Source organism: Sinohyriopsis cumingii, unplaced genomic scaffold (genome assembly GCF_028554795.1).
Source record: "Sinohyriopsis cumingii isolate HCF-2022 unplaced genomic scaffold, ASM2855479v2 utg000349l, whole genome shotgun sequence".
In the NCBI taxonomy this organism is placed as follows: Eukaryota; Metazoa; Mollusca; class Bivalvia; order Unionida; family Unionidae; genus Sinohyriopsis; species Sinohyriopsis cumingii.
This window is the reverse complement of record NW_028315889.1, coordinates 334,292-361,925: the sequence shown is the minus strand read 5'-3', so window position 1 is coordinate 361,925 and position 27,634 is coordinate 334,292. Positions and strand designations below refer to the sequence as shown.

Here is a 27,634-nt window from a genome sequence, read left to right as displayed (position 1 = left end):
ATTTTTATTAGGATTTTCAATATAAAGTCAAGTAATGAAAACATGTTTACGTTGATTGTATCTCTTGATGTTTCTATAAAGCAACACACACAGGTATGAAAATAATGTGGAGAATCAATGCTAAATATTAGCAATATGTTCAAGCAATAATTTACATATATTAAATTTCGAACGTAGTTCGTTAGTATATATTTGCAATTTATTATCAATGGACATTTAGAACTTTATTTGGTTTTTGTTAGCTACGTTGTATTGGGTTGTCGTTGTACACGGGAACAGAGTTACATTGATGTCACGACAAAATGTTTTATTACACAAGCCCTTTCAAGTAACACTTTTCTTGTATCGTTAGTGTTGCTGCCCACAGAACACGGTAATTGATATATATAAGTTGATTCCAGAAGGATTCGCAACTGTTTGTTCATTTGTAGGTGGGTATTCTTTGGATGTGACTTGAGTCTGATAGGTACGACGGGGTAGGTCCAGACTATTTGCTGGATATAATGTCGATCCTTGAATCGAACGAAGGCACATTAGGTTCGTCGGGTGCTACCACACCGGTATCGTTTGAATTATGATTCTGTTCAATGCTGGTAACGTACCGTTCAGAATATCATGCTGGCCCAATGCACCTAGTGGTTACATGTCCAAACAATCTTCTTCTGTGTTATGTTCGTAAACGTGTCCCACAAATAAAGAAAACTTTATACTACATTAACTGAAAAATATTTTTCTATTTGTCTCATTTTCTCTTGCTAGTATCGGATTATCTTCTATCTTTCTACTGATAAATTCGATATTCGTTTTTATATTCTGAACATTCCTGTTCTGAGATGATATAAAAATAACAACAACACTAGTAATAATAATAATATAATAATACGAATAATAATAATAATAATAATAAGAAGAAGAGCTATGCTGCAAAAAGGATGTAGCATAGGATGATTGTCATTATTTCTATAACATATTATTTTTTTAAGCGTCCGCCACGGAAGAGAAAGGTTGTGGGTTTGAACCCCGGCCGAGACATACCAAAGACTTGCAAAAAATGGTACTAACAACTGCTTCGTTACGTTTTCAGCATTAAGAGGTTAGTGTTAGGACTGGTCGGCCTGGTGTCAGGATAATGTGAATTGGGTGGGATATCATGCTACATGTCTGCGGCATGAGGCCCCAGTGCTAGACATCACTGTAAACTGCCACACTGCAGACATCGTAGCGACATGACTACGTTAAATATCCTGATCAAACACACACACACACACACACACACACATATATTGTTTGAAGTATTGTCTTCATTCATGACACCCACCGTTAAGAAGACGATGCTGGTGACATTATGATGATAATAAAGTGGATGATATCGACGATGAAACAAATAATGATGATGATGATGGTTACAGTATGATTAGAACTATATTCTTAACCCTGGATAATTAAACCTACGGAGACTGTGACAAGCATGGTGGCTATGACTCATCCAAGAGCGATCCCCACAACGCTTAATTCATTTCTCGGAACAGCATTTGTTGTTTCCTTTAAAGAATATATCGCTTCATCTAGAAATTATGTGTAAATAAATAAATAAATAAATAAATAAGACCCTGCCGTTGATGTTTCTTAATGCTAAAAGTGATGTTTCACAGACTAAAGTTCCACCATTACAAGCGAAAAGCTATAGGGTGCACATAATACCTTAATATTTTGCGCCTCCGAAAATAAATATTTGAGGACAGAAAGTTTGTTCCGACATATAAATCTTTTCTGTGCTTTTTTGGTATCTCACAAAAATCTATTCCATCTTATACGGTTCTGAATAAATAAGCAACTATGCTGCTTTCAACTAGTTCATTAAATATAGTTTAATCTTTCTTTTCTTCCTATAACTATCATGTTATGTTAAGATCTACATATTCAGTCAAGGCTTTCAATAATGTCTGAATAAGACGAAAAGTGTTCTCCTGTTGACTAGACTCTTACCGTTACTTTAATATGCTTCCTTTTTGTAAAGACAAGACGATAAGGTACACAGTCACTTTTACGACTTTTAAAACGAGTCCACAAAATTTTACCCTGCTAAATTTATGGATGCTAAACATTCATCTCGAATTATTAGGCTAAGCAATAAGCGCACGTTTAGCAGGTTAGCAGGAACCTTCAAACTTCCTCAAATCTACAGGGTATATAATTAATGCAAGGAAGATAACTAGCAAAACTATTTATGACACATGTTACCTGATTCTATGCAAAGTAAATTTGTATCAACATCCCACAATTTGTTTTCCTTGTAGGTCAGCCACGTGATAGAGTGCTTCTTTAAGTATCCTTGGTAACACTCATAGGTACAGCTTTCCTGCGGTATTCGGTTACAATTGCAGTTGATATAACCTCCATGAAATTTCTCATGGCAAAGTTGATCTCAGGAAAAACGAAAATATTCTGATTTGTTTTATCTCGAAAGGGTCACTTCAGAGGTACGCTAAAACAGAGGAATGGGTCATGTGATAACCATGCACATAATTATTCGTTAAATATTATTCCTTGAATGCGGACATGATTATTCGGTGTCACAAAGCAGATAATTATTGAATTAAACATCCCGTTCCGCGCTGTCCCTAATATTGGTTAGGAGAGTGACACATATAACGACTATAACCTCTATTACAGGCGCCAGAATATACTTCGCCAGTCAGCCAACTAAGCTGCAGACTGTTTTCAGTTTTAACGATTCATGATGACAATAATGCTCGGCGGTGCCGTCAAGGCCTTTTCTGCCCGCTTTCTCAATATCCCGTCCAGTCGCTTTGGCTGTTTCTTTTCTACTCACTCTTTGAGCGTTGAACCACTACATCTACAGGTAGCTGGATGTATTTACCTGAGAGACCTGAGATTATTTGTCCATTTGAAAAAAGCAGTACTTGGGCGAAACGAGAAACATTTTCCCCAAATGCTATCTTTGCTCTGTTTTATCTCTTTTCGCGACTTCCAGTAGTGCTGCAGGCGTTTCAATAAACTTAAAATTTAGCACGCTGTAGAACGTGGGGATGTTGATTTCTAGCAATGTTTGCAAGCAATAAACCTTGGTACATTTAGCTCTTGTAAATACGGGATATATTTTATGATCGCGCTCCAAGACTATGGAGGATTGAGCAACTTCGCTGCTGCAATGCAATCTGAACAAATGTAAGATGCGATGACCATATGCAATACTATCTTTAGCCATCTCCAGCAGTTAAGATTGAGCGTGTGATTCTGTTTGCAAATTTTTTAAATTAAGTTAGTTTTGTAAACTTGCGGAAACTTAGTCACAGGCTCAGACTTAGAGATGTATCACCTCCAGATCAGGAGACCATATACTATCATCCCATCGTCGTCGGCGCCAGGTAACACAGGAAGCGGATGTAGACGTCAAATTACAGTGTGAGTTTTAGGTTAGGAATGGCAAGGGCATGTAAAGCATGTTTTACGAAATCAAACTATATGCAGCGCAAGTGGACGAAAACAATCCCTTCACAGTCGAGAAAATCTTCAAGAATTTGGTGAATTGTGGCCACAATACGGTATTGGTCCGATGGGTTTATTTCATAGAAAACTGTCTTGTAGATTTCTGAGACTACTGACGTAAAACATTTCAAGCAGATCTAAACACTTACTGTGGGGTGGGGTGGGGGAAACTCGCCGTAGGGAGAGGTATATATATATATATATATATATATATATATATATATATATATATATATATGTATGTATGTATGTATGTATGTATGTATGTATAGTCTCGCTCATGAAGCATGGATCATAGGAGGGCATTTTAATTGGTTATTGTCTGATAAAGGTGAGGAACTATTGGATTCTGATAAAAAATTAAATTAATTAATAAATACTGTTTTAGAAAAATAATTTAATAGATGTTATAGATACTATAATGGAAATAAACGGGAATATACATACAGTTATGCTCACAATAACGGGAGCCGTTTCGACTCTTTTTATATATCAGAAGGACATGTCGATATAGTAACAAAATGGTTGAATTTAACAGAAGAAATATCAGACCATGAACCAGTGGTACTAGAATTAACGATCATTAATACAATCAAATGGGGACAAGGACTGTGGAACATGAACAATGCTCACATGCTCGGCGACGAGCATGTGGACATTGTTCATCTATGCTTGAAAGAAATCACTTCAAAATGTTATGGGGATATAATGGATAATTGGGAAATTATAAAAAAGAGAATAAAACAAATTTCAAAATATTACAGTAAAACTAAGAAAATACAGAAACCCTGGGTAAATGAGAAATATCGTGAAATACAATGGAAAAATGGTCTTATAACGGAACAAGAGGAAAAACTTCTCAAACAATGGAACAAATTAGAACAAAATACCACTCAAGGTATCCAAATAAGGGCGGGAAAATTTGGATAAGTGTATAAAAAGAGTAGGGGACTTTACAAAAGGATAGAACTATAAATAGGTAGGGAAAAGAAAATAGAGTGTATAAAGATAAATAATGCAACCTACAGAGACAAAAATATATTTTAAAAGGCATTAAAGAGTACTATGCAGAAATGTATAAGACCCAAAATTTAGATATAGAGTTATAAACGACTACATAGTAAAAACTAATTACCAAAAAATACCAGAACAAGATAAAGAACAGTTTGACAAATTTATTACTGAAAATGAAATTCGTAAAGCAATTAACAGTTTGGATAAAGGGAAATCGCCAGGGTCAGAAGGGATTACATCTGACTTTTATATTGAATTTTAAAACGAATTAACTGAAGTACGAGAATTGCTATATAATAATAAACATTTTTAGGGGGAAATGCCAAAATCTCTGAGGGAAGGGATAATTACACTAATATATAAGGGGAAGGGAGATAGAAATCAAATTAAAAACTGAAGACCGATTACACTAATAAATACTTACTACAATATACTAAGCAAAATTATCACCAACAAAATAAAACCATGCCTAGATACAATGATTAATGCAAACCAAACCTGGGGGCATAGGTAGAACATTTTAAAATAACACACTATCGATTGGATCAATAATTTATTTTTTAACTAGTAGTGGGGAAAAAGGTGTCATGTTTTTATTCGATCAAGATAAAGATTTTGATTGAATTGAGCATGACTTCATCATTAAAGCATTGGAATCCTGTCGTCTCGGCATAAATATCATCAATTGGATAAAAGCCATGGACGCAACCAAATTTAAACTGGTGGAGTATATGGAATAAATGGGTAGGTATATATATGATCGATCTCCATACAAAGTAGGATGTTCCTGTACCTGCGTGACAAATAGGTGACTGGAAAAGTGGCCTTCAACAGGCACCTAATAAGAACTACACTGCAGACTGTAACAACCATACAGATTCAAAAAATCAAATTATTTTAATATGTATCCAAACTTCTACAGACAGGTATAGAATCACGAATAAGATTAGAGATAAAGACGGGGGAGTGGAATCTAAACAATTACTATATACAAATGACATCATAGATAATAAAATATACTCTGAACTAACAACATTTATTAACGAAATTATGAAAACATTTAGAAATGATACGTAGACCTTAAAATTAATTTAAATTTTGGTTTTAAATGCGATATATAAACATAAACAGACAAGAAGCGGTAGGTATGAACTCTACTATAGAATTTTTTTCTAGAGGAGCTTCTCTGCATAGTTTATGAAACTATAATTTTGTAACTATATTCTTATGATATAAACATTTATATCTATTATATACTTTTGCATATCCTTATTCCAAATAAAGGAAAACAATAAATTCATTTTATATGACATGCAAACAAAATCAGACACGATGCGAGAGGTATATCCTAAACAAGTTTCTCTGCATCGTTTATGCAACTGTAATTTTGATATTCTCTAGCAACACAAATACTAAATTAAAAAAATAAAATACTACTAAAAACACGGAATACCTTGTAGAAACTAATACAAGCGATAACATCGATAGGTACAAAAAGAACAAAAACAGTGGGACAGGGATTGGCCATACTGATTAAGGAGCATATGATGGTAAGATGCCTACGCTACGTGGCTCATGCGAGGTAGCACAGACCGTATCGGATCTCCCCAAAGGTGAGGTCAAATTATAGAACATTACGAAAACACAAGCAAGGGGGTACATATGCCATCTACTAAAAATACGAAGTATAAAATGCGCAACATACACGCACTCAGGAATAAAACTATTTTCTTTTTTCTTTCTCCTCTTGATTATGTTGTTCTCAAACTTATACTTTCCTCTTCCATTATACAAACATCACTTTCACATTAGATAAGCACTCAAAGCATGGGAATTAAGGCATTGACCTCTGTCACGGAAACGTGTGAACAAAAGAATTGAGTCATATTCCACCGCCATATGCTAATACCGGACCTCCCTAGCTGGAATTAATTTATTTTCTTACCTAGGAATCCTCATTACTAAGACTACTCTAATTGTGATTATAGAACCAGTCCATAAAACAAACGCGTGTGTGTGTGTGTGTGTGTGTGTGTGTGTGTGTGATTATTGTTAACGTAGATTTAAAAGTTTTCAGTCATATCGCTACGATGTCTGCAGTGTGACAGTTTTATAGCGATGTCTAGCACTGGGGCACCATGCCGCAGACACGTAGCATGATATCCCACACAGTCACATTATCCTGGCACCAGGCCTACCAGTCCTAACACTAACCTTAATGCTGAGCACCAAGCGATTCAGCTGTTAGTACCATTTTTGTAAGTCGTTGGTATGACTCGGCCTGGGTTCGAACCCACGACTTCCCGTTTCCTAGGCGGACGATCTAACCACTAGGCCACCTGATCGTCCCTAAACGAGTAGCATACAGTACATATAGCATACGCATATAGCATACACTGGACAAGATAAATCCCTGTCAAGCATCACTAAGGTAATTAAAGCTCCGAAACCAGCCAGGGATTAAGGAGCTATATCAACAGTAGAGTAAGACATTGTACAAAACACTAATCCAAATTAATAAATCTATCAAAATTCTATTTGAAAATACATGCAGTACATATACTATAGGGGCAACAAAACACATAAAATCATTAAAATTTCGTCACTAGGGGGTCCTCTCTATGATGGAGTCTGAGAGGGAACACACAATTCAAATTTAATGATTTGCTATCTCCAGCTGTAGAAAGATGCAAATTAAATATTATTTTCCCATTTGTATTATAGGATATAATTGTTTTGCTGTCACATTTATCTTGTATTTTAGGTAATTTTGACTTGTGTCGTAAAATACAATGTTATAGTCTGTTTCCTAGTTTACCTGTTTGTAACTTAACATAACTTTTATATTCGTAATAATGTTGTATTTATTAAGGAAGAGAAGGTGTTACGTTAAGTACTGTAAAATTCTCGTCAGACACAGGTTCACTTCTGAACCTGATTGTCATCATGTACAGTAGTCCAGATAATATAACTTGTATACAAAAATCAACTCAAGTTTACAGTACATAACGTCATTTGTATACAAAATCAACTCAAGTTACAGTACATAACGTCATTTGTATACAAAAATCAGCTCAAGTTACAGTACATAACGTCATTACGTGCTATTATGCATGACCGTGTCATTTGAAGCACACGGATTCAGATATTATATTTTCAGTTTACTGATTGGTGACTGATTGGTGATTGATTGATTGATGTGAATCCTGAGTGTATTGCTGAAGGTGGGACGGATGGATAGATATGCTGCATCTCTGTAATTGTAGGTGTTGTTTAGCCGAGGTGCTAATTTGGGTCGTTACACTAGGTGTGCTGCTGTCGGGGCCGAGTTGAACCGGAAGAAGATAAAGGTCATACGTGGTGAAGAACCAAGCCTTCTGGAACAATAGGCTCTGCAGAGAACAAGAGATTCTATGGATCTTTAGGCAGACCAGGAGGGGCAGACCGTTCGTGCTGGCTCCTAAACCATTCGGCAGAGCGTTGGGGCTGAGAAGACCTTACGGACTTGTGTTCGACTCCACAAGATATATGTCCCAATATTTCATATCATATTTCCCTATTTGAGTGAAAACTCTCAAATTACTCTATCTGAGTGAAAATTAATTCAATTTTCATTAAGCGACTGAAACACATCATATGTCTTTAGTTGAGTGCAATGTATCACACATCACTATTTGCGTGAACTATATCATGTTAATATTTGTGAAGCAATTGTCGATATTTACGTGAATAATTTTTTCCCGTTGTTTGTGTGGAATCACTTTGAATCATTAATCATTGTATCTTTTTACTATGTCAGTTTTTTTTCTTGCATATCAATTTAAATTTCGTTTAAATCGCAATACATTATCAGGTTCGTGCATATTTTGTTAAATATCCAATATTTAAATTTTATTGGAGCACCAAGCAAAACATCTTTTTCATTAAATCATTCACAAATATTGTAGTTTTGTCATTATCAAAAGTGTTTGTTAAAATCCGACACTAACCCTGTTATCTTGTTACACCTTTACACCTTTATATATAATTTACAGTAATAAAATTACAGTAAAGAAAAATTATTTACTTCTCCATTTATTTGATGTTTTCGTTGTGTCAACAGAGGAAATATATTTCGTTTAGAGGGAACAGACGTAAATGATCCCTGTATTATTAGGCTCATACTCCATCTAGTGAGGACTTGCACCATAGCATCGAGTTTTAGTATACCGGTATGATAACCATAATACATTGCTGAGTAAGGACACACATGAGGATTCAAACAAATGCGAATAGACACTCCTTGATGACACGGATATTTCATGTGCGTAAAGTGACTATGAAATGTGATTCATCAACGAAATCTGAACATCATTCATACGCATCCTATCGTGTATGTCGTCTAAATTTCTAGCCATTAATCCCATACAACGAAGAAAACTCTTTTCTGCATGATATAAAATAACAGCATTTATCGAAAGTATCGCTCTTGGGATTGTCATTACTACTTTGTAGTCATTACAAGTCCTTTATAATTCTACACATTGTCCAAGAATTGAGTCTGCTCGAAAGGCTTATTAAATCCTTCCCTCAGGCAGTTGCAGTGTATTCCAGCAAGGTACAGTTCAACTTTGAAGATTCCAAGTTTAAATTGTGATGACAGTAAGATACAAATTGAATTATCATATCTACAGGTATTTGAGGTAAAGTTCTAGGTAGTACAAACACTCCACGCATCAAAGGTATACACAGCAAGAAATAGAGAAGGGCAGTATTGTAGAGAATGTCTGTCCAATTAATGATTGAGATATTCCATAACTGATCAATGTCACCTCTCCAATAATCACCAGTTCCGACTGTTGGAGAAATGGTCTCGGCTGGGAGATGGATAGATTGATTGATTTATTGAGGATTGTAATTCGTATGTTAAAGACGGTATATATCATTGTAGCATCCATATATATGACAAGACCCCAAAAATGCCCTTTTCGGGGCCACCAAGATAACGCAGGAACAGATATACTAGTCAATCATTGCCAAATTATTGTATGTTGATGTGGGTATGTTTGTATGACATTCACAACTTAACCGTATCCACCCTTTGGTCTTATATTATAGAATCTCAGTACGGGAGACAATAAGTTTCTTTCACTGTTGCACAGCAGTCCTTTTGAAAAATGGCATAGACTATTATGTCATTTAAAAAAAAATGTCCAGATCCTCTTAAATTTTCTCCCTGTCAATAATTTGCAGAAGTTCTAATGAGGGTAATGTATGTCCACATGATTCCTCCTGAGCCGTATTCTAGTCTCTCTGTATACTAAAATTAGGGATGTTTTTCTTCATGTCATCATCTATACATTAAGGGATATTTTTCTTCATGTCCGCATTTATACATTAAGTCATGTTTTTCTTCATGTCCGCCTATATACATTTAGGTATTTTTTTCTTTCATGTCCGCATCTGTACATTAAGGGATGTTTATCTTCATGTCCGCATCTATACATTAAGGCATGTTTTTCTTCATGTCCGCATTTATACATTAAGGTATGTTTATCTTTATGTCCGCATTTATACATTAAGTCATGTTTTTCTTCATGTCCGCCTATATACATTAAGGGATATTTTTCTTCATGTCCGCATCTATACATTAAGGGATATTTTTCTTCATGTCCGCATCTATACATTAAGGTATGTTTATCTTTATGTCCTCATTTATACATTAAGTCATGTTTTTCTTCATGTCCGCCTATATACATTTAGGTATTTTTTTCTTTCATGTCCGCATCTATACATTAAGGGATGTTTATCTTCATGTCCGCATCTATACATTAAGGGATATTTTTCTTCATGTCTGCATCTATACATTAAGGGATATTTTTCTTCATGTTCGCATCTATACATTAAGGGATGATTTTCGTTATTACAAGATTTTTAACATAAAACGCGGTTCTTCTGCCAGTCTTAGCAATTGTCGTTGACTCGCCACCAATTGAGAAAGAGAAGAATTAAAGCCCACCCTGACGGACTGAGAAATTATTCGAGGCTATAACATTGATCAATATAATAGCACCTCTTGGACCAGATCAGGGACTACAAACTTACTAACTCAAGGCATCCGAAGAGAGAAATGCTCTCCTTGTGAACTTGACAAGATCTCGTTTACGAAGTAATACAGAAGGAGACGGCGAAATTAAAAGTGGTTCTATATTCAAGTTATTCGATATTACTCTAAAGCTTGTTTACAGAATTTGAAAACGAGCGTCGTTTATCACATGCATAAACTCTTCAAATAATAAACAGTCTTTATGCAAAGAATAATACACAAGTTTGTTTTGGTTACCTCACAGAAGGTATCAGTATTTGCCATTGCTCATCAAATACTGAATCTCTTGTTTCACTGACAGGTAACAGAACATCAAGCCTTTACATATATCTAAAAAATAACACTTTCAACTGAAATTAAAGAAGTTGCATAGTACGGGTTTGTGGCTAAACTTGCCAAAACACAGTTAGTTGTTAGATAAGCAAGTGTTGACATGCTGTTATTAAGATCTTCCTGGTAAAGTTTTATTGAATTGTAAAACGACGAAATACGGAAAGGAAATTTTGCATTAATCCCATGGAGAATATTGTCAGCAACAGCAAGATGAATATACGTTTCTACATTCTTGGTTTCATACTTGCTCTTGGTGGTAAGTAAAACTAATTTTTATACTGAACAATAGGCCTGTTCGATAACGGTTGTTACGTCCTTTGACTTATTAATTGCCCTAATTGACGACTTCGACATCAATTTATATGGTTCTCATCACTCTAAATCGATATATGCCAATAGAAGTGTGTAAAAATACAAAATAAAAAGTTTTTTTATTATATACTCAATATTGAATTGGGTTATCAACTTTACCAATCTACATATCCATGCTATGTGCATCTACCCTTGCCTTGTTGCCATAGTGCCACATATTTCGATGCTAATACTACAGCTTTCAAGCTAGAATTCAAGCTATCCAAAAGTATATAACATGTGTATGTATCTTATTAAATACATCTTCATGTGTCTGTCCGTGCGCCTAATGCCATCCTATGCAAACGTTTTCCGTATAGGAAAATAGGTCATATCGATCGTAAACAGCCACCAACTTTGACAAATTTGATATCAATTTATATATTTCTCATCAGCTTAAATTGATCTATGGCAATACAAACGTGTGAAAATGCAAAATAAAACAGTTGGTATCTTTTATACTCAATATCGCTTAGGATAGAGACTTTATCGATCTAGGCATTCCTGCCATATTCCTCTACCCATGCCGTTTTGTGATGACGTCACATATTTCGATGCCAATACTATAGATTTCAAGCATAGAATTCATGTTATCCAACAGTATATAATATATGTATGTATCTCGCTAACTACGTCTTCATTTGTCCTTCCGTGCGCCTAATGCCTTTCTGTACAAATGTTTCCCGTACACTGTAGGCGAATAAGTCATACCAATCGTATAAAATCACTGATAATTACAAATTTTATATCAATTTATATGTGTCTCATCACTCTAGCTCGATCTGTGCCAATAGAAATATGTAAAACTGCAAAATAAAAAAGTTGATATTTTTTACTCAGTATAGCTTAGGGTTAGCGACTAGCTAGTTGATGCGTCCTTAACGGGAATATTGCTTGCCGGAGATAGGGATTGTAAATTCATACATACGGTTTCTGATTTTAATGTACCAAAGCGCTCTTCAAGGGAGCCTATTGTCATGGGCAGTAACGACCCTTACCAAACAGGCCTATATATACGTGTCTGTTTCGATCTATTTATACTTTTCTACCATTGATATTGCCTCTACTTTATCAACAACACTACAGTAGAAAGTGAATTTTATATGATATTCCCATAGTATGTGTTTTTGCCACACTAAAGTAACAACATTTCTGTGTATGTAAATTTCCCTCAAATTACTAATAATGCAAATATTTTGATTTAATATTGTTTTTAATTTGAATAAATGAAAATTGATTTTAATAATATTCAAATTTGACCCTGATTACTGATTATTATTAAATATTGTTATTGTATAATGTGTAATCCCGATTTCATGTTGAAAATTTTGTTTTTATTCATCCTGAATGTTTTTGTCATTCCTGTGCATTGTTGACGAGTTCTGTGTTGTTGTTTTTGTTGCGATGTATAGTTTGCTGTGTGCAAACATATCGCTCATCTGTATAAAACCAATGCATGCAATTACCAAAATTAATGTTCAGAAGGTTTTAATTTTTATCAACATAACTATTAAATAAATGTAAAGTAAGGCAACTCATAAGAACGATATGTTAATCTTGAAAATGTAGATATTTTGTCCCACATGTCAATAGTTTCACTGGAATTTCTTACCTTGTTTATATCGAGACATCTGTTTACTTAGCTTGCTTTATATGAGCATATATGAGAGAGAGAGAGAGAGAGAGAGAGAGAGAGAGAAAGAGATATTGTGTGTGTGTTTGAGAAAGTCATTAATGTTTGGACGAAGTGCCAACATATAAATTGGTATACTGAAAAAAAATGTTTCTAATTTGTAGACAGTGCAGGTCAAAATTCGAATAGTTTTCTTCTGCATACGACTACGTACACCTGGAAAGACTATGAACATTATTTAAAACGTGGAGAAATAATTTGGAATATAATGTACATATCCACTAACGCGAGATTTGTGTAGTCATGTTACTAGCAATGCACATGGCGAGTACCATATCAAATTTAATCCACGCTGTATAATTTCGTGTCGTCTGTCAGCGGATTAATTCTAAGAAGGTAAATCATTTTCCTATGGCTTTAATGTACGTATGACTGTATGTAAGGTCGTTTAAGTTTGCTGGGCTTGGGTAGTGGGTGTCTACCCTATGCCGACAAAGCAATGTGTTGGCCAATGCCAACTTTTCGATAGACAAACGATTCTGACCCTACACCACAAAATAAATGTCCAAATATCAATAATGGGATGAGATGGGTCAGATAAAATTTGGATTAAGGTAAGACTAAGTAGGTTTGGCGCTACTTAAGAAGAACAGGCAGCAGATCTCTTAGACCAAGGCAGTGCTCAAAGTCATGTCACGTCATGTGCATTTTGCGCGATTAAGTAAAACATAGTAATGAAAACACGATTTCTAGATTCAAAGACATTTCAATACAAATTATGGTTTAACAATTTCGTTACATTTAAATCATCATTATGCTTTACTTACCATTTCTATTGATATGACTGCTTTATCCTCTGTCTATCTTTCGCACTCCCTGTTTGTCATTCAGTTTACCATCTTAAGTTCATATACATCGTCGCATGCAACGGGTGAAAAATCCGTACGCTCCTTTACAGTGTTTCATCATATCTTGCGACATGGTCCAGTGAGAGAGAGAGAGAGAGAGAGAGAGAGAGGCTGCGGACTGATTCAAAAGCATTAATTTACTTGCACCTATATCGTTTAAATTTCATTTTGTTTTGGGACAAAACCACGATATAAATGCTTATTTTCCCACTTATGCTTGGAACCAAAGCGCGAAATCTATGTTTGATAACTTCATATCGAGGCAGAGAGACACGTGACTTTATGTGCTGTTGGTATTTGAGGCTAGAGAAAAATAAAGGCACAAATCTAAGTTGCTTGAGGAGTTTGAAATTAATAGCAAGACCAGGATTTGTAGCGGTCTCAATAACATTAAAAACTAGGCGACACAAATTGGATGAATGGATGAATTTCTTCCGCATAAGATGACATTCGTTAACATGTTTTATTCATTTACAAAACGGTATTTATCAACATTTTTCTCTGTCATGTCCTAATTTCAGTAATAAGGGAAAATTCATCAATGATCTACAGTAAAAAAGTAATGGTCTTCTGCTAAGACGATACACCTATATATATTCATACGTCACAGGTGAATCATGCTAATATCTACCTGCAGTACCGGTATATCAAATTGCTGTATACCAACATTTTAAAATGCATTTTATAGTAATGTATGTAGTATAAATTAAATTAATTATAGTGTTTTTACTGTTGGATATTGCGCTTATAAGTATTGCACCGTCTTCACAGAGGGTATCATAATGTGCCATTGCTCATCAAATACTGCATCTTTTGTTTCATTGACAGGTAACAGAATATGAAACCTTTACATATATCTAATAAATAACACTTTAAAAAGATATTAAAGATGTTGCATACATAGTACGGGTTTGTGGGTAAACTTGCCATAACACAGTTAGTTGTTAGATAAGCAAGTGTTAACATGTTGTTATTAAGATCTTCCTGTTAAAGTTTTATTGAATTCTAAAACTACGAAACACGGAAAGGAAATTATGCATTAATCCCTTGCCAGCAAGATGAATATATGTTTCTACATTATTGGCTTCATACTTGCTCTTGGTGGTGAGTAAAACTAATTATCATGCTGAACAATATATACGTGTCCGTCTCTATTTATCTATACTTTTCGTCCATTGATGTTGCCCCTACTTTATCAACGACACTACAATACAAAGTGAATTTTGAATGACATACCGTAGTATGTGTTTTATCAAACTAAAGTAACAACATTTCTGTGCATGTGAAGTTCACTTTCATGAAAGAACGGAAAGAAATATTACCAATCATATGTGTGCACTTTTCTCATATATATATATATATATATATATATATATATATATATATATATATATATATATATATATATATATATATATATATATATATATATATATATATATATATATTATAAAGACCAAAACATCCCTCAAATTACAATTAATGCAAATATTTTGATTTAATATTGTTTTTAATTTTTATGTCTTAAAATAGGGTTGAATGATATTCAAATTTGACCCTGCTTACTATTAAATTAGTCTAATTGTATAGTGTGTACTCCCGATGTAACGTCGCCTTCTTGGTAAAAGGGGTGGTTAATTGGATTAGGCGGGCGATATCTAAGGGGGTGACATCACTTGATTTTATGGCCCGGTGTGAGTGGATATATAGAATATCAACAGAGATCGGAGCAAGACTATTGGGAAGAAATAATGCAATAAGAGCTCCGTTAGACAAGAAAAATAAGAAAATTTAATCAATGAAAATTAATAGCGTCAGCTCCAACTGAATGTTAGTTATGTCAACAGAATTTAGTAGCAGTGTATAATTTGGATTTAATTCATCATAATAAATAGTTTTGAAAAGAGCGCAATGTCCACAACTGATTGCATCACCTTCCTCTCGTGACCCGTCTAGTAACTGTAAAATTAACGAGATAAATTGCATAATAACTCCAGCATCCACATATTACCAGGAAACTGAATGAATGATACATAAAATGGTTCCTAGTCAGCTCAAATACATTTGCAGAAAACACACAATCAAAAATGGAAAATTACGTGAACAATTAAAATTGCGTACCTTAATGCTGTTCTCTTTCCGAAAGCTTGCGTCCTAGCATTAAACCCTGTCTTCTTTTACAAGACAGCCACCTGGTCACCTTTTCTTGTTAAACGAGGAAAGCAATATTCGTTTTAGGCGTCCTCGAATCCAAACGTCTTCTCTTTCAAGAAATTTCCAACTAAAGAATTTCTACTAGGGTCGTCACTTTAAATTCACATTACTTCCGAAGTGTATTTCTTAATTTACCCTGACCATTCGTTCTTAAATTTTTCCCCATGATAATCATTTCTTTCGTCATATTTTTGACAGCCTAGAATCTCTGACCTAAGTTGCAATCAACTTCCCTGTGAAAAAGACTATTTGACATGGGTTCCTATCAAACGGTTATGGTTGGTAGCTCAAATGTTTACTTTCTCAGGAGAGCGTTGCGATGCCCTGGACAAATATCCAGTTGTCGATGTTGGCCTCTCGAGTTTAACATTGACGTGGGGGTGGGAGAAAAGAAGAAAGGTCGAAGGGACCCTTTACAAAGTCGTTTTTGGCTTAAATGTGATAAAATTGTAATGCTCAATGCATTCAACTTTAAGGTTCAAAATTATTTAAAATTCGACACTTTACACCCGATTTCATGTTGATATTTTTGATTTTATTCATCCTGAAATTAGAATATTCGTGTCATTCCTGTCCATTCTTTATGAGTTTGCTATTTTTATGTTGAGTTGTATTGTGTCTTGTGTGCAAACATACTGCCCATTCATTTAAAACTAATACCTGCTGTGAACAAAATTACTGTTCAGAAGGTTTTAAATTTTATGAACATAACTATGGAAAAAATGTAAAGTAAGGCTACTCATAAGAGCGATATGTTAATCTTGTAAATATAAATATTGTGTCCCAGATGTCAATAGTTTCATTGCAATCTCTTACATTGTTACAGTCAAGACACCTGTTTACTTAGCTTGTATATCTGAGAGAGATTGTGTTTCACCGTCGTGACGTCATTAATCTTTTCTTGATATCATATATTTCGTATGCTTGTCTGTATAGTGACCTCATGCATTATCAATATGTCGAAAGAATGTAAATACAAATGTTCTGAAGTAAATAAAGTGATATGACAGTAATATTAATACTATTATCGGAAATGTTCAAAATGATATGATGATGTATTTAATATTAAATAAATTCCAATTTTCATGTCATTTACATGCAAGTTAAAACAGGATCATGCTTCGGACAATCACATGGTGTTTTTTCTTAAAAAATAAAATAACAATTATTTCAAGCTGCTACGGCCTACAAATACCAATTTGATCACATAGACTGACCAGGTATCTAGACAGTAACTCCTATACTTACTATGGTCGATGATCCAACTAGATCTAAGGCCCTTTTATTATATGGTCATCTGCGGACTAGACTTTTCTCGCGAGCAAAAAATTAGATATATAGGGAAAGGGAACATCCAAAGAATACACAAACGTCATCATCATCGTCATCTGAAAGAACTGAAGACTACTAAGCTATAAATATTGAAATTTCCGGTATGACGATCATTACCTGTGTATTTCTTTATACAGCTATTTATGTGGAAGCCGGCGATTACTGCACTTACCGGTATAGTTGTGACACTTACTTCAGTAGCTATAGCTACTGCTATCAACAGACATATTGCGATTATGGCTGCTGCGGAACTTCATACAGCGAAGCTTGTTGTACGTAAGTAAACCATATCTGTTATGACTTATAAAGTCTTCGCCATATATATATATATATATATATATATATATATATATATATATATATATATATATATATATATATAATAGCTTTAGCCCAAAGCAAGTCCCTTTTGGAAGAGCAGACTAACTGGTGCTGGATCCCATATTCTTTCAACAATGACGATACAATGCTTGATTGTTATATTGCAAATGGAACTTTATTTCAACAGAATCTAGATTACTATATAGTTGGTATAATTTACATACAGTGTGCAGTGTAATAGTTTTGAGAGATGTCAACATGTTAACATTGTTACGACAATGTAATCTTAAACTATGTAACAGAAAATAAGCAAAACCAATAGTCTAGTGAAATCAACAAATAATTTATTTCTTTAGAATACAAAGTGAAAATTTCAAAGACAATTACAGTACAGTGAACTAAATCCCAACTAATCCTAAATGTCCAAAAATATAGAATAAACAGAATAAATTTTAATAATCTTGAATGTTCTGGTGTACCACAATAATAAAATTAATCCAGAATGTCAGTCTGACTGAAATTTAATCTCCGCTGTCCTACATGAAGATCTGACAGCGACCTCATAGGGGTTGTGTTTTGGTAACCAATGCTATTACCATAATCGTTTATTTTATCAACCAATCAGATGACGTCTTATATCTTCGCGTTTGGCGACTAGGCAGTGTGAATCAAGCACATGAATGTGTACCGAACGATTTCATTCACTTTCAGATTTTTGAAAGCTGCAATTCCATTGGTTTAATTCAAAGGTCACCAGAACATGACCCTTAAGCGGTCGTTGTCAAATCTTCATGTAGGACAGCAGAGATCTGATTTTAATTAGATTGTTCAGAACGTCTTTGAATAAGTTCTCAGTAATCCCAAAGTAGTCTTTTATGCCAAAGAGTCAATGAGCACTTTCAAATTCCAGTGAATAATATAAATAAATGATTCTTCTCCAATTATAGTTGAACACAACTGTACATGACTCCAGAGACTGGTCATAAAACAAGACTGTGTAATTGTTTACCCAATCACTCTCTATATATGCAAATTCACTTGACCTGCGACATAGAAAATTTCCTAATTAAACCTCTGGTCTTAAACTCAAATTCAAGTAAGTATGTTGTTTACTTCTTAGAATCATGACAAAATTCAGGTAGGAACATCCTTCAACCACGGATAAAAATAAAGCACACAAGATGGATATGCATAACAACATATCACGTTAAGGGGAATCTGACTGGTCCATATAAGCCCACGAAAGTCTTGATTGGCAGCGACCATGGGAATTTTCCATGCTCTGACGTCCGGAACTTGCCCTATGGGTATTGACAAAAATTGTTGCGTCTGTGGAAATAATGTGAATTTAGCATACAAAGATTCGGTTGGAAATGAAATTAAGTGGATTGGTCAAAGGAGAGAGCGATGGGTTTGAAAGTGAGGTTGTCCAAATGTAAAACTAGAAAATGAGCATATTGTACCCCACTTCCAGGACAAGCGTGGCTTAAATCTCAACCTATATGAGTAAACAAATTCACATGTTTCGTTTTTAAACGAATGTTGACAAATGCCGGTCTCCAAACTAATATAAAGTTATCTAACCTTAGCATTCTTCCAAATCCAATAATGCAAATATCCGGTAACAAAACATGAAATCGTTAATCACTATTATACACAAAACACATTTATAGTCTACACTTTGTAAAATTTCGACATCCAGTTATCATCCCTTCTCAAGATTATCCAAAAACTCACGATTTGCTATGAGCAAAAATTGAGAAGCTATATTCATCTCTTCTGCTTCCTATCCTAAATCTTTCCACTTATATAAAATCCATGTGATAAACAGTCTCATATGGGTAATGATTTAACATGACTCATTGAATAATGTCCAGATTTTGCTCGCAAAGGCTAGACAAAGCTAAAAGTTATTCAACTCGTTTCATAAATTCGATATTTAATCGTTACCCATTTAAGATCCTCTTTTAGTAACTTTTAATTTTGCGCTTACATTTTTCTCTCAAACTCTCAATATAACTTTATTTGGGAAAAGTTACAATTGGTCTTTGCGAGAAAATTGCTGTACCTTTCTGCATTTAACGTAATCTTGTAACTTATTTGAAACAAATGTTTGATATAAGGACTTTGTTTAGTCCCTTGGACTTCCTTTTATCCGGTTATCACTGTATATATGATTGTTATGCGTTAGATGATACGTTAGGACCATACACTGAATATATTTCATGGCCTCTATATAATACGTATATAAACGCAGATGTGCAATTTAAGTGGGGCAATCTAATTATTATATTTGAGAGATTATAAATTGCTGCTTTTACTTCCTATATTTTAGTTACAATGCTTCGGGTATTATAGCTGGCTCTGTGATCGGCAGTCTTGTAGGGTTTGGACTCGTGATTGCTCTCATCGTCTACTGCTGTGTGGTTGCAAGCAAGTCTAGTACACACAGAGGGGTTGTCGTTCAACCAGCAAACACCACACAGATTCATACTCTTGCTGGTAAGTTATATCTCACCATAAGAACGAGTCGATGTGAAGTAAAGGTAATTAGCTCGCTTTGAACCTTCTTTGTCCAGGGGTATGATCCCAAGTTCCGATACTGGCAAGGGCATAGGCTATACTATTTTGGAACGGTGGACTCTTTCGGTTTCTTCCACCTTAAAAATATCGCTGTTCTAACCATTTAACTTGTCAGCTGTTAGTTATTAGAGCTTATTCCCTATCAAGAATGTTTGAAAGTTCTCTTTTAAATCGTCAGGGCATTTTTAAACCAAATTTGTCTGTTCCTATCAAATTAAATTAACTAAAAAAATTACGGTAGGAAATATTTAGGTCTTTCTATTTAAAATATTAAAAGAAATTCGTTAGCATTTCAAATTTATAAGTAAATTTATATCTCCATCTTTTGGGTTTGATCTCAGAAATCAGGTCATTCGTGACATTTGACAAAATGTATTGCTTGTAAGAAATGCTTTGCCATTCATTAAACGCCACTTCATCATTCATGAACATGTGTCTCTATATTACTGTGAAATATGTATTGTATATATCGTGGTAAAATATTTATTGTATCCTCATGGTGAAATATTTATTGTATCCATCATGGTGAAATGTGTATTACACCACATTCTTGCTGTTCAGAGAAATGTTTTACTGTAGTAGGTCTAATTTTTGTGCCATTTCAAACGTCCTCAAATTGTAAGGTAGTTTTCTTAGTAAGCTGCTGCTATTGCTATTACTACTAATACTACTACAGCTCAGGTGACCTAGTTGCTGGGGCCCCGAGTGGCCGAGTGGTCTAAAGCGCTGTCCGTTAAGGATCACAGCCATCTCACCTCTGTCTGCATGGGTTCGAGTCTCGGATTCAGCCAATGTGGGTATGTGAGAAAGCTTGCCAGTAGCTTCTCGTGGGTCGGTGGTTCTCTCCGGTGTTTTCCCGGGTTCTTCCTCCACCATTAATACTGGCCGCCATGTATAGCCTATCGTGTGCTGAAAAATGGCGTTAAAACCTACAACAACAACAACAACCTAGTTGCAACAACGTCCGCTTCGGAAGCGGGAGGTGGTGGGTTTGATCCCCAGCCGAGTCATACCAAAGACTTACAAACATGGTATTAACAGCTGCCTCGCTAGGCCCTCAGCATAGAGAGGTTAATAGTAAGACTAGTCGTCCTGGTGTCAGGATAATGGGTGGGACATGCCACATGTCTGCGGCATGATGCCCCAGTGCTAGACATCACTATAAACTGCCACACTGCAGACACCGTAGCGATATGACTGAGAAATTGTTAAATCTGCGTTAAAAATCTTAATCACACACACACACAGACACACTAATACTACTAACAGCAAGAACTAAAATGCTGTGTAATTGCAGGTCCAAACACTTTAAACTGCATCTTACAATGTTCCTCCACCACACGTATCCGCACCCATTCCCGACCCACAGAACAGTGACCAGTCATAGTATGATTGCATAAATTAAACTTTGGCAAGAAAATATATACAAATTTTATAATAACTGAGTCTTTCACATTTGACTGTTGACCATATCCCAGTCACTACAGTCAAGAGAACCAAAGGTGTCACTTTTCTTGGAGAAAGATACAACAGAGACTATATAATTATAAAGATTCGTGAAATTCCATTTAACGTTTAAGAAGATGAAGCAACATACAGATGGATAGTTGTTTGGTAGGTTCTCAAATACACTTCGACACTTTAGTGGCTAAACTGTGCACAGGAAATGGGAGCTAATAACATTTTGCAAAGACACACCGAGGCAGCCGATTTGGGCTGGACTGGGAGTGACTTGTATCCTTGACCCTTGAATGGACCGACGGACATACTAAGGTATCACAATACACTGACGCTTGTGAATTATTATTATTATTATTATTATTATTATTATTATTATTATTATTATTATCATTATTATTATTATTTTCTTTTCAGTTACTAATACAGCTGTTGCGTCTGGACCCTCATCCTACCCCGACCATTATGGACCTGTCATGTACGGTAATCCGGCGGCTCAGCAAACCCCACCACCATACATAGGAACCTCGAGAACCAATTACGCATCATATCCACCACCACCACCTAAATATTAATCTATGTCGTTGTTTACATAGTTGCACTAGAAGAAACGCAATGTTAGGACACGAAATTCGTTTGCCGTATAGCGTGTTATGTTTAGCGAAGGCAAAATATTTGAAACGATTGATCAGCTACATTTCATCTTAAACATATATAGAGTCGTTTTTATACGCTTTATGTTATACTTAGCAAACATTCTGTGCGTGGCATGTGCTGTGATCTACTCCCAAATACACCAGACTAAAAGAAATAGGAAAGGTCGAAATCTGTGTGTGTGTTTGTGTGTGTGTGTGTGTGATTTGGATTCTTGATGTATCGGTAACAATTTTTCTTTCTGCATTGTGGCATTTTATAGTGGTGTCTGTTACTGGGGCATTATGGTGTAGATATGATGCCCCACGATGTCCCATACAGTCACATTATCTTGACACCAGGTTAACCAGTCCTAACAGTAACATCTTAATGCTGAGTGCCGAGCGAGGCAGCTGTTAGTACCATTTTTATAAGTTTTTGGTATGACTCTGCCGGTGTTTGAATTCGCGCCCTCCCATATCCGAGGCGGACACTCTAATCACAAGGCCACCACGTCGAAATGTGTAGCATTACACATTATCATCTACGGCCAGGGTAGAGGATTCACTTTCTTGCCTTTGAAGCAACCTTATATGAAAATAAAGCAGCAAGCCATTGATATGTATATATTTTCAAATTTGTCAGAAAATGGAGAAACTGAATCAGTAATATGATTGGAATCAGATTGTCAAATATGTCTTTAATTGCCATTGTATAGTCACACCAGTTCCCTCTCCGCAATATTTCTAACATAGTGATTTTAACCCATTAAAGACAACATGATAAACAAATTCGGAGATATATAATAAAAAAGACCGTTTCAATTGTGTTCCATTATGGAGTGCAGTTCGTTGCATTGGCATTACTTATGTATGAGACACCTGAACTGCACATCACCACCCAAATATGTGAGATAAATTGTGACGTACATCAATAATGACTGCATATCACCACGAAAATATATGATACAAGTTGTGACATACATCAGTGAAGACTGCATATCATGAGGAAAATATGTGATACAAGTTGTGACATACATCAATGAGGGCCAGCAAAGTTACTCACTTGATAAATAATTTCTTCTTTAAGCAAACATGAGAAACAGATTATGAAATTTACTGGAATTTCGATTTTGCAATCAAACATGCCTCAAATTTTGACCCAATTTAGTTCAATATCGTGATTGTTGTGAGACTAGTTTATAATGATAATACTGCAATATAAAATTAAGACATCTGAAGGATAAAAGGTGAAGGTTGAAAATTTTTATTTTCCACATTATCCATGTCATTTGGGAGAACAATGTGTATATCACATTCTAAAATTTGTATTTTCTTATAGATACAGACATTGGAAATATATGGTGCATGGGTGTCATGTTTTGTGAGGCATACATCTATAATCATTCTTTATTTAGAGGAAGTTTTGAATTCATATATAAGAGCAAGCAATAAACTATACGTATAATAACTAAATTCCAAAGAAACCAGTCTGAATGATATAAAAATCCCCATTGAGATAGGAATAAACAGTGTTCTACTTTTTCCGCGTCCAAGGATGTAAATTCTCAGCTTAAAAACCATCTACTATAAATAAAATGAATCTACCATTTTACCTTTAAAGCCACCTGGTATCGCAATAATGTTCATCACTCATTATCACGAATACAACTTTGAACTCGTAAGAGACTGGAAAACGAAATTAATGGAAGGATTATCACGACAAAGAACATCCCTCTTTAAGTATAAATTTATAATCACGTCAGACCCCTTGGTGCTATGAATAACACAATAATACAATTGCATAAACAAAATATGCCTAACAAAATCAGAGATATTTCATCCAGAAGGCGGTGACTATTGCATCCAATATTTTACTTTAATGAGGAAGAAATGATGATTTATTTGATGATTACAATGTATGGGAAAGCTTTGTACATGTATATTTGATTGTGAGAAGCTGGTTATTTGCAATAAAATGTAAACATGATTTTTGTATTGGAGAAACTACTTTAGAGTACACCGTGGATGTGCAGTTTAGAACGCCATCTTTGTTTTTAAAGCATATTCTTGATGCGAACTTACTGAGATTAAAAATAAACCCGTGTTGTTAATTTGGTTCCAATTTTTACTTTGGTTTTTAAACTGTATCATAATCCTTTTGCTTTAAAAAAATATTTACAATTTTCATTGTAACACTAATTGTTATAGGAATGTAGCCAAGAAATTTAGAATTTTTAGCATTTCCTTCTTTTACATGTACAAAAACAAACATGCTCTTTTCTTAGATTAGGCCCAGTTCTTTTCAACAGACAATTCTGACTTAATTGGAAGGAAAATATCTGAGGATATTTTGCTTGTACATTCCTTTAAAAATAGAAACAAAGTTAAATATACAATAACAACGTATGACAATTATGGCGAAAATTGATTGTACTATCAAACTTGTTTTCATTAAATTATTCGTTGTTAGTTTCTACCTGTTGCATTAATTTTCAAAGCTGTGGCTAATCTTTGAAATCGATATATAGGCCGAAATTCAATTATAATATGACCGTACCTGCCTGCTTCTGTGCAGCTACTCAGATGATCCGAATGTTCGAACACAACTCTTGATTTTCCGTGGAGTAAAAGTCGATGTTTCGCATATCATCATGTTAAACTCCTTATTGGAGCTAAAATTCAGACACACTGTCTATCATGACATTGTCATACAGTCCTATATACTCTAATCATAAAGTCATAATATATCGATTTTACTGACGTCACATCATGTTCTGCCCTTTACTGGAGCTAAAATTTACATACACTACCTATCGTGACAGTGTCATGCTATCCTGTATACTGTAATAATGTCATATTACAAAGATTTTTCTAACCTCCTCAGGTTCCATTTTTTATAGGAGTTAAAGTTATATTTACACTGTGTCCTTAATAATAGAAAAAATATTAATATCCCGTACGCGTTGTTTGAACACAACTTGTTCTTGTGCATTGGGTAAAAGTCGATTTTTCGGACGTCATCATGTTTCACTCTTGACTGGCGCTAAACAATTCAAACACACTACCAGTCACGACATTGTCATGCAATAATGTTGGCGTTGTTCGAACACAACTTGTTATTATGCATAGGGTAAAAGTAGAAAGAAAATAATCACTGGACAATACATGCTAAACTGAAAGTATCTACATTTATAACATTTGATTATCTAAAATAAATTAATTCATGTTATTAGCTACTTGCTTTTAATGTGAAATTGTAATATCCCACATTTAAATAACTTAAATATGTCACTTACTGGTTTAAATAAAATAGGGCAACATAATAGTTACGACAGGCGCCACGTACAAAATTTTAATTCAGGGCTGACAGAGCTATATATGTCAAAAACATTCTTTATCATAGAATATAAAACACTATTTTACTTTCCCTTGGAGTGCAACAGTTTTGCCTGCAAGGTACTTTATATTTCGGACACCTTTTAATACAACAACCCCAGACACAACAGGCGCTTTATTTGTCAAAGGCACCTTATGCAAAAAGCTGGATCAAGAGTATTACTTATGTTACAATATGTTGAATCTACTGTCTTTATTAGCCTTGCCTCTGTTTATTTCACGCTACCATTACTAAATCGATTGGCCGGACGATTTTGTCTTTAATGTTTTATTACTGGATATATCAGAGCTATATTAAATAATAAACAGGAAGTGAAAGTTAAAGGCGGGACTCCATTGATCTCGCATTGCTCAGTGGTTATGGTAAGACCTTTTATTTACATTTCCCTTGTTTCATTTGGTATATGTTTAGTTTTTGAAGTCAAGAGCTTTTAAATATTTTCGTTTATAATAATGTATTCAGTCTGGATTAAATTACTTAAAGACATAGATGGCATCTAGTTAACTGGAGGAAAACTTTCAAATTGCAATACAATTACAACAAAATTTATATTTCAGATAATAACTTATGGTGATGTGTCTCTAAGACACAATTTGTAGGACAGGAGGCTGACTGTTGTTTTGAAGGTTTCAAAATAAACTACGGATGATAGGTGCACGGGTGTCCAAGAGATTTAATACAAGTCGTCTTTGTTATTTTGTTTGGGGGTAGAGTTGGTGCTCCAAGACGCTAGAAAAGGATGGGTGAGTAAGTAACCTAGGAACTTTTAAAAATTAAATGGATAGGACCATGAGTGGCCTATAGATTTAAAAAGTAGTAGGAAAAAGACTGGGTCGGTTAGCTGCTTTATCATAAATTGAACGAGAGGATAATAATGTGTAGGCCTTGTTACATTATAATAGCCTCTGAGCTTTTCAGGGAAACATTTGTCGATAGTAATAGTTTTCGTTAGTTTAGAAAAGGAGGACAGGCGTGTAGTGTCCTAGAAATATTTCATACAATATATATATTAACGTGTGCAGTGTAGAGTGTTGGTATTTTGAAAAAGATTAAAAAATAATAGGCAAGTTGGAGTCCTTGGATTATTTGTTAAAAAAGGAGGACTTTGGTTTTTAAATGGGCGGAGATGGTGTGAGTGGCTTTGGTAAATTAACATATTGGATTTAGCTTTAAAAAATAAGTAAGATAGTAACGATGTATAGACATTATTTTCTTCTAAACAAAATAAAAATTAAAAGCAGATAATGAATAGTAATATTGTGGCCAACATTTTTCTAACGACAAACTCTGAGAATATGCCGGTGGGTGTCGTTGGATTTCAAAAGAACTTATGGTGAATGGCTCACGTTTAAAATATAATTTTGGTGGATACAAGGATACTTGGCTTACATTTACGTTTACTTGGAGGATTGGAGATTATAGATGCTTTTGACACACAAATTTAGGGTTATTAATGACCTATAATTTTGAATTGTAGGTAGTAACAATATGCCATTGGTTTCAAGGAAAACGGAAGGATGTGTAAATGGTGACCAACAAGATCGGTTCTTAAATATTGCTCGCTGAAACACTACTACTCTATTACAAGTACTACTGCTAATAATAATTGTCTTTGACTTTCTTTGCTATGTTTCAAAAACGTGTTTCTTTTCGTGCTTTTAGCCTGGTTCATATCGTCGACGTTGGGCTGCTTCAGTATCGTTTCCTTGTGAAGTACGCCTTAATCTCTCTTGTTAACGGTAGCCTGATTGTAGCAGTTGCTTTTAACACAGACTGTAAGAAAACAAATGCATTTCCTGCTGGCAGTGGCAGCTGATTCGAACCAGATGCTGGTGAGAATCAGATTGTTTGCTGTTTATG

The 27,634-nt window shown here is 34.8% G+C and overlaps 1 protein-coding gene across 2 annotated transcripts; it reads left to right on the top strand.

Moving 5' to 3' along the window:
* Positions 1 to 11,029: 11,029 nt before the first annotated feature.
* On the top strand, positions 11,030 to 24,488 carry LOC149774297 (uncharacterized). 2 transcript variants are annotated; one of them, XM_089945420.1, is made up of 4 exons: positions 11,030 to 11,198; positions 17,518 to 17,656; positions 20,037 to 20,203; positions 22,160 to 24,488. In XM_089945420.1, the coding sequence occupies exons 1-4, from the start codon at positions 11,126 to 11,128 to the stop codon at positions 22,315 to 22,317; spliced, it is 537 nt and encodes a 178-aa protein (XP_089801546.1). In that variant the 5' UTR covers positions 11,030 to 11,125; the 3' UTR covers positions 22,318 to 24,488. The 2 variants fall into 2 exon arrangements, with proteins under 2 accessions (XP_089801546.1, XP_089801547.1); XM_089945421.1 differs by lacking the exon at positions 11,030 to 11,198 and adding an exon at positions 14,822 to 14,938.
* Positions 24,489 to 27,634: the final 3,146 nt, after the last annotated feature.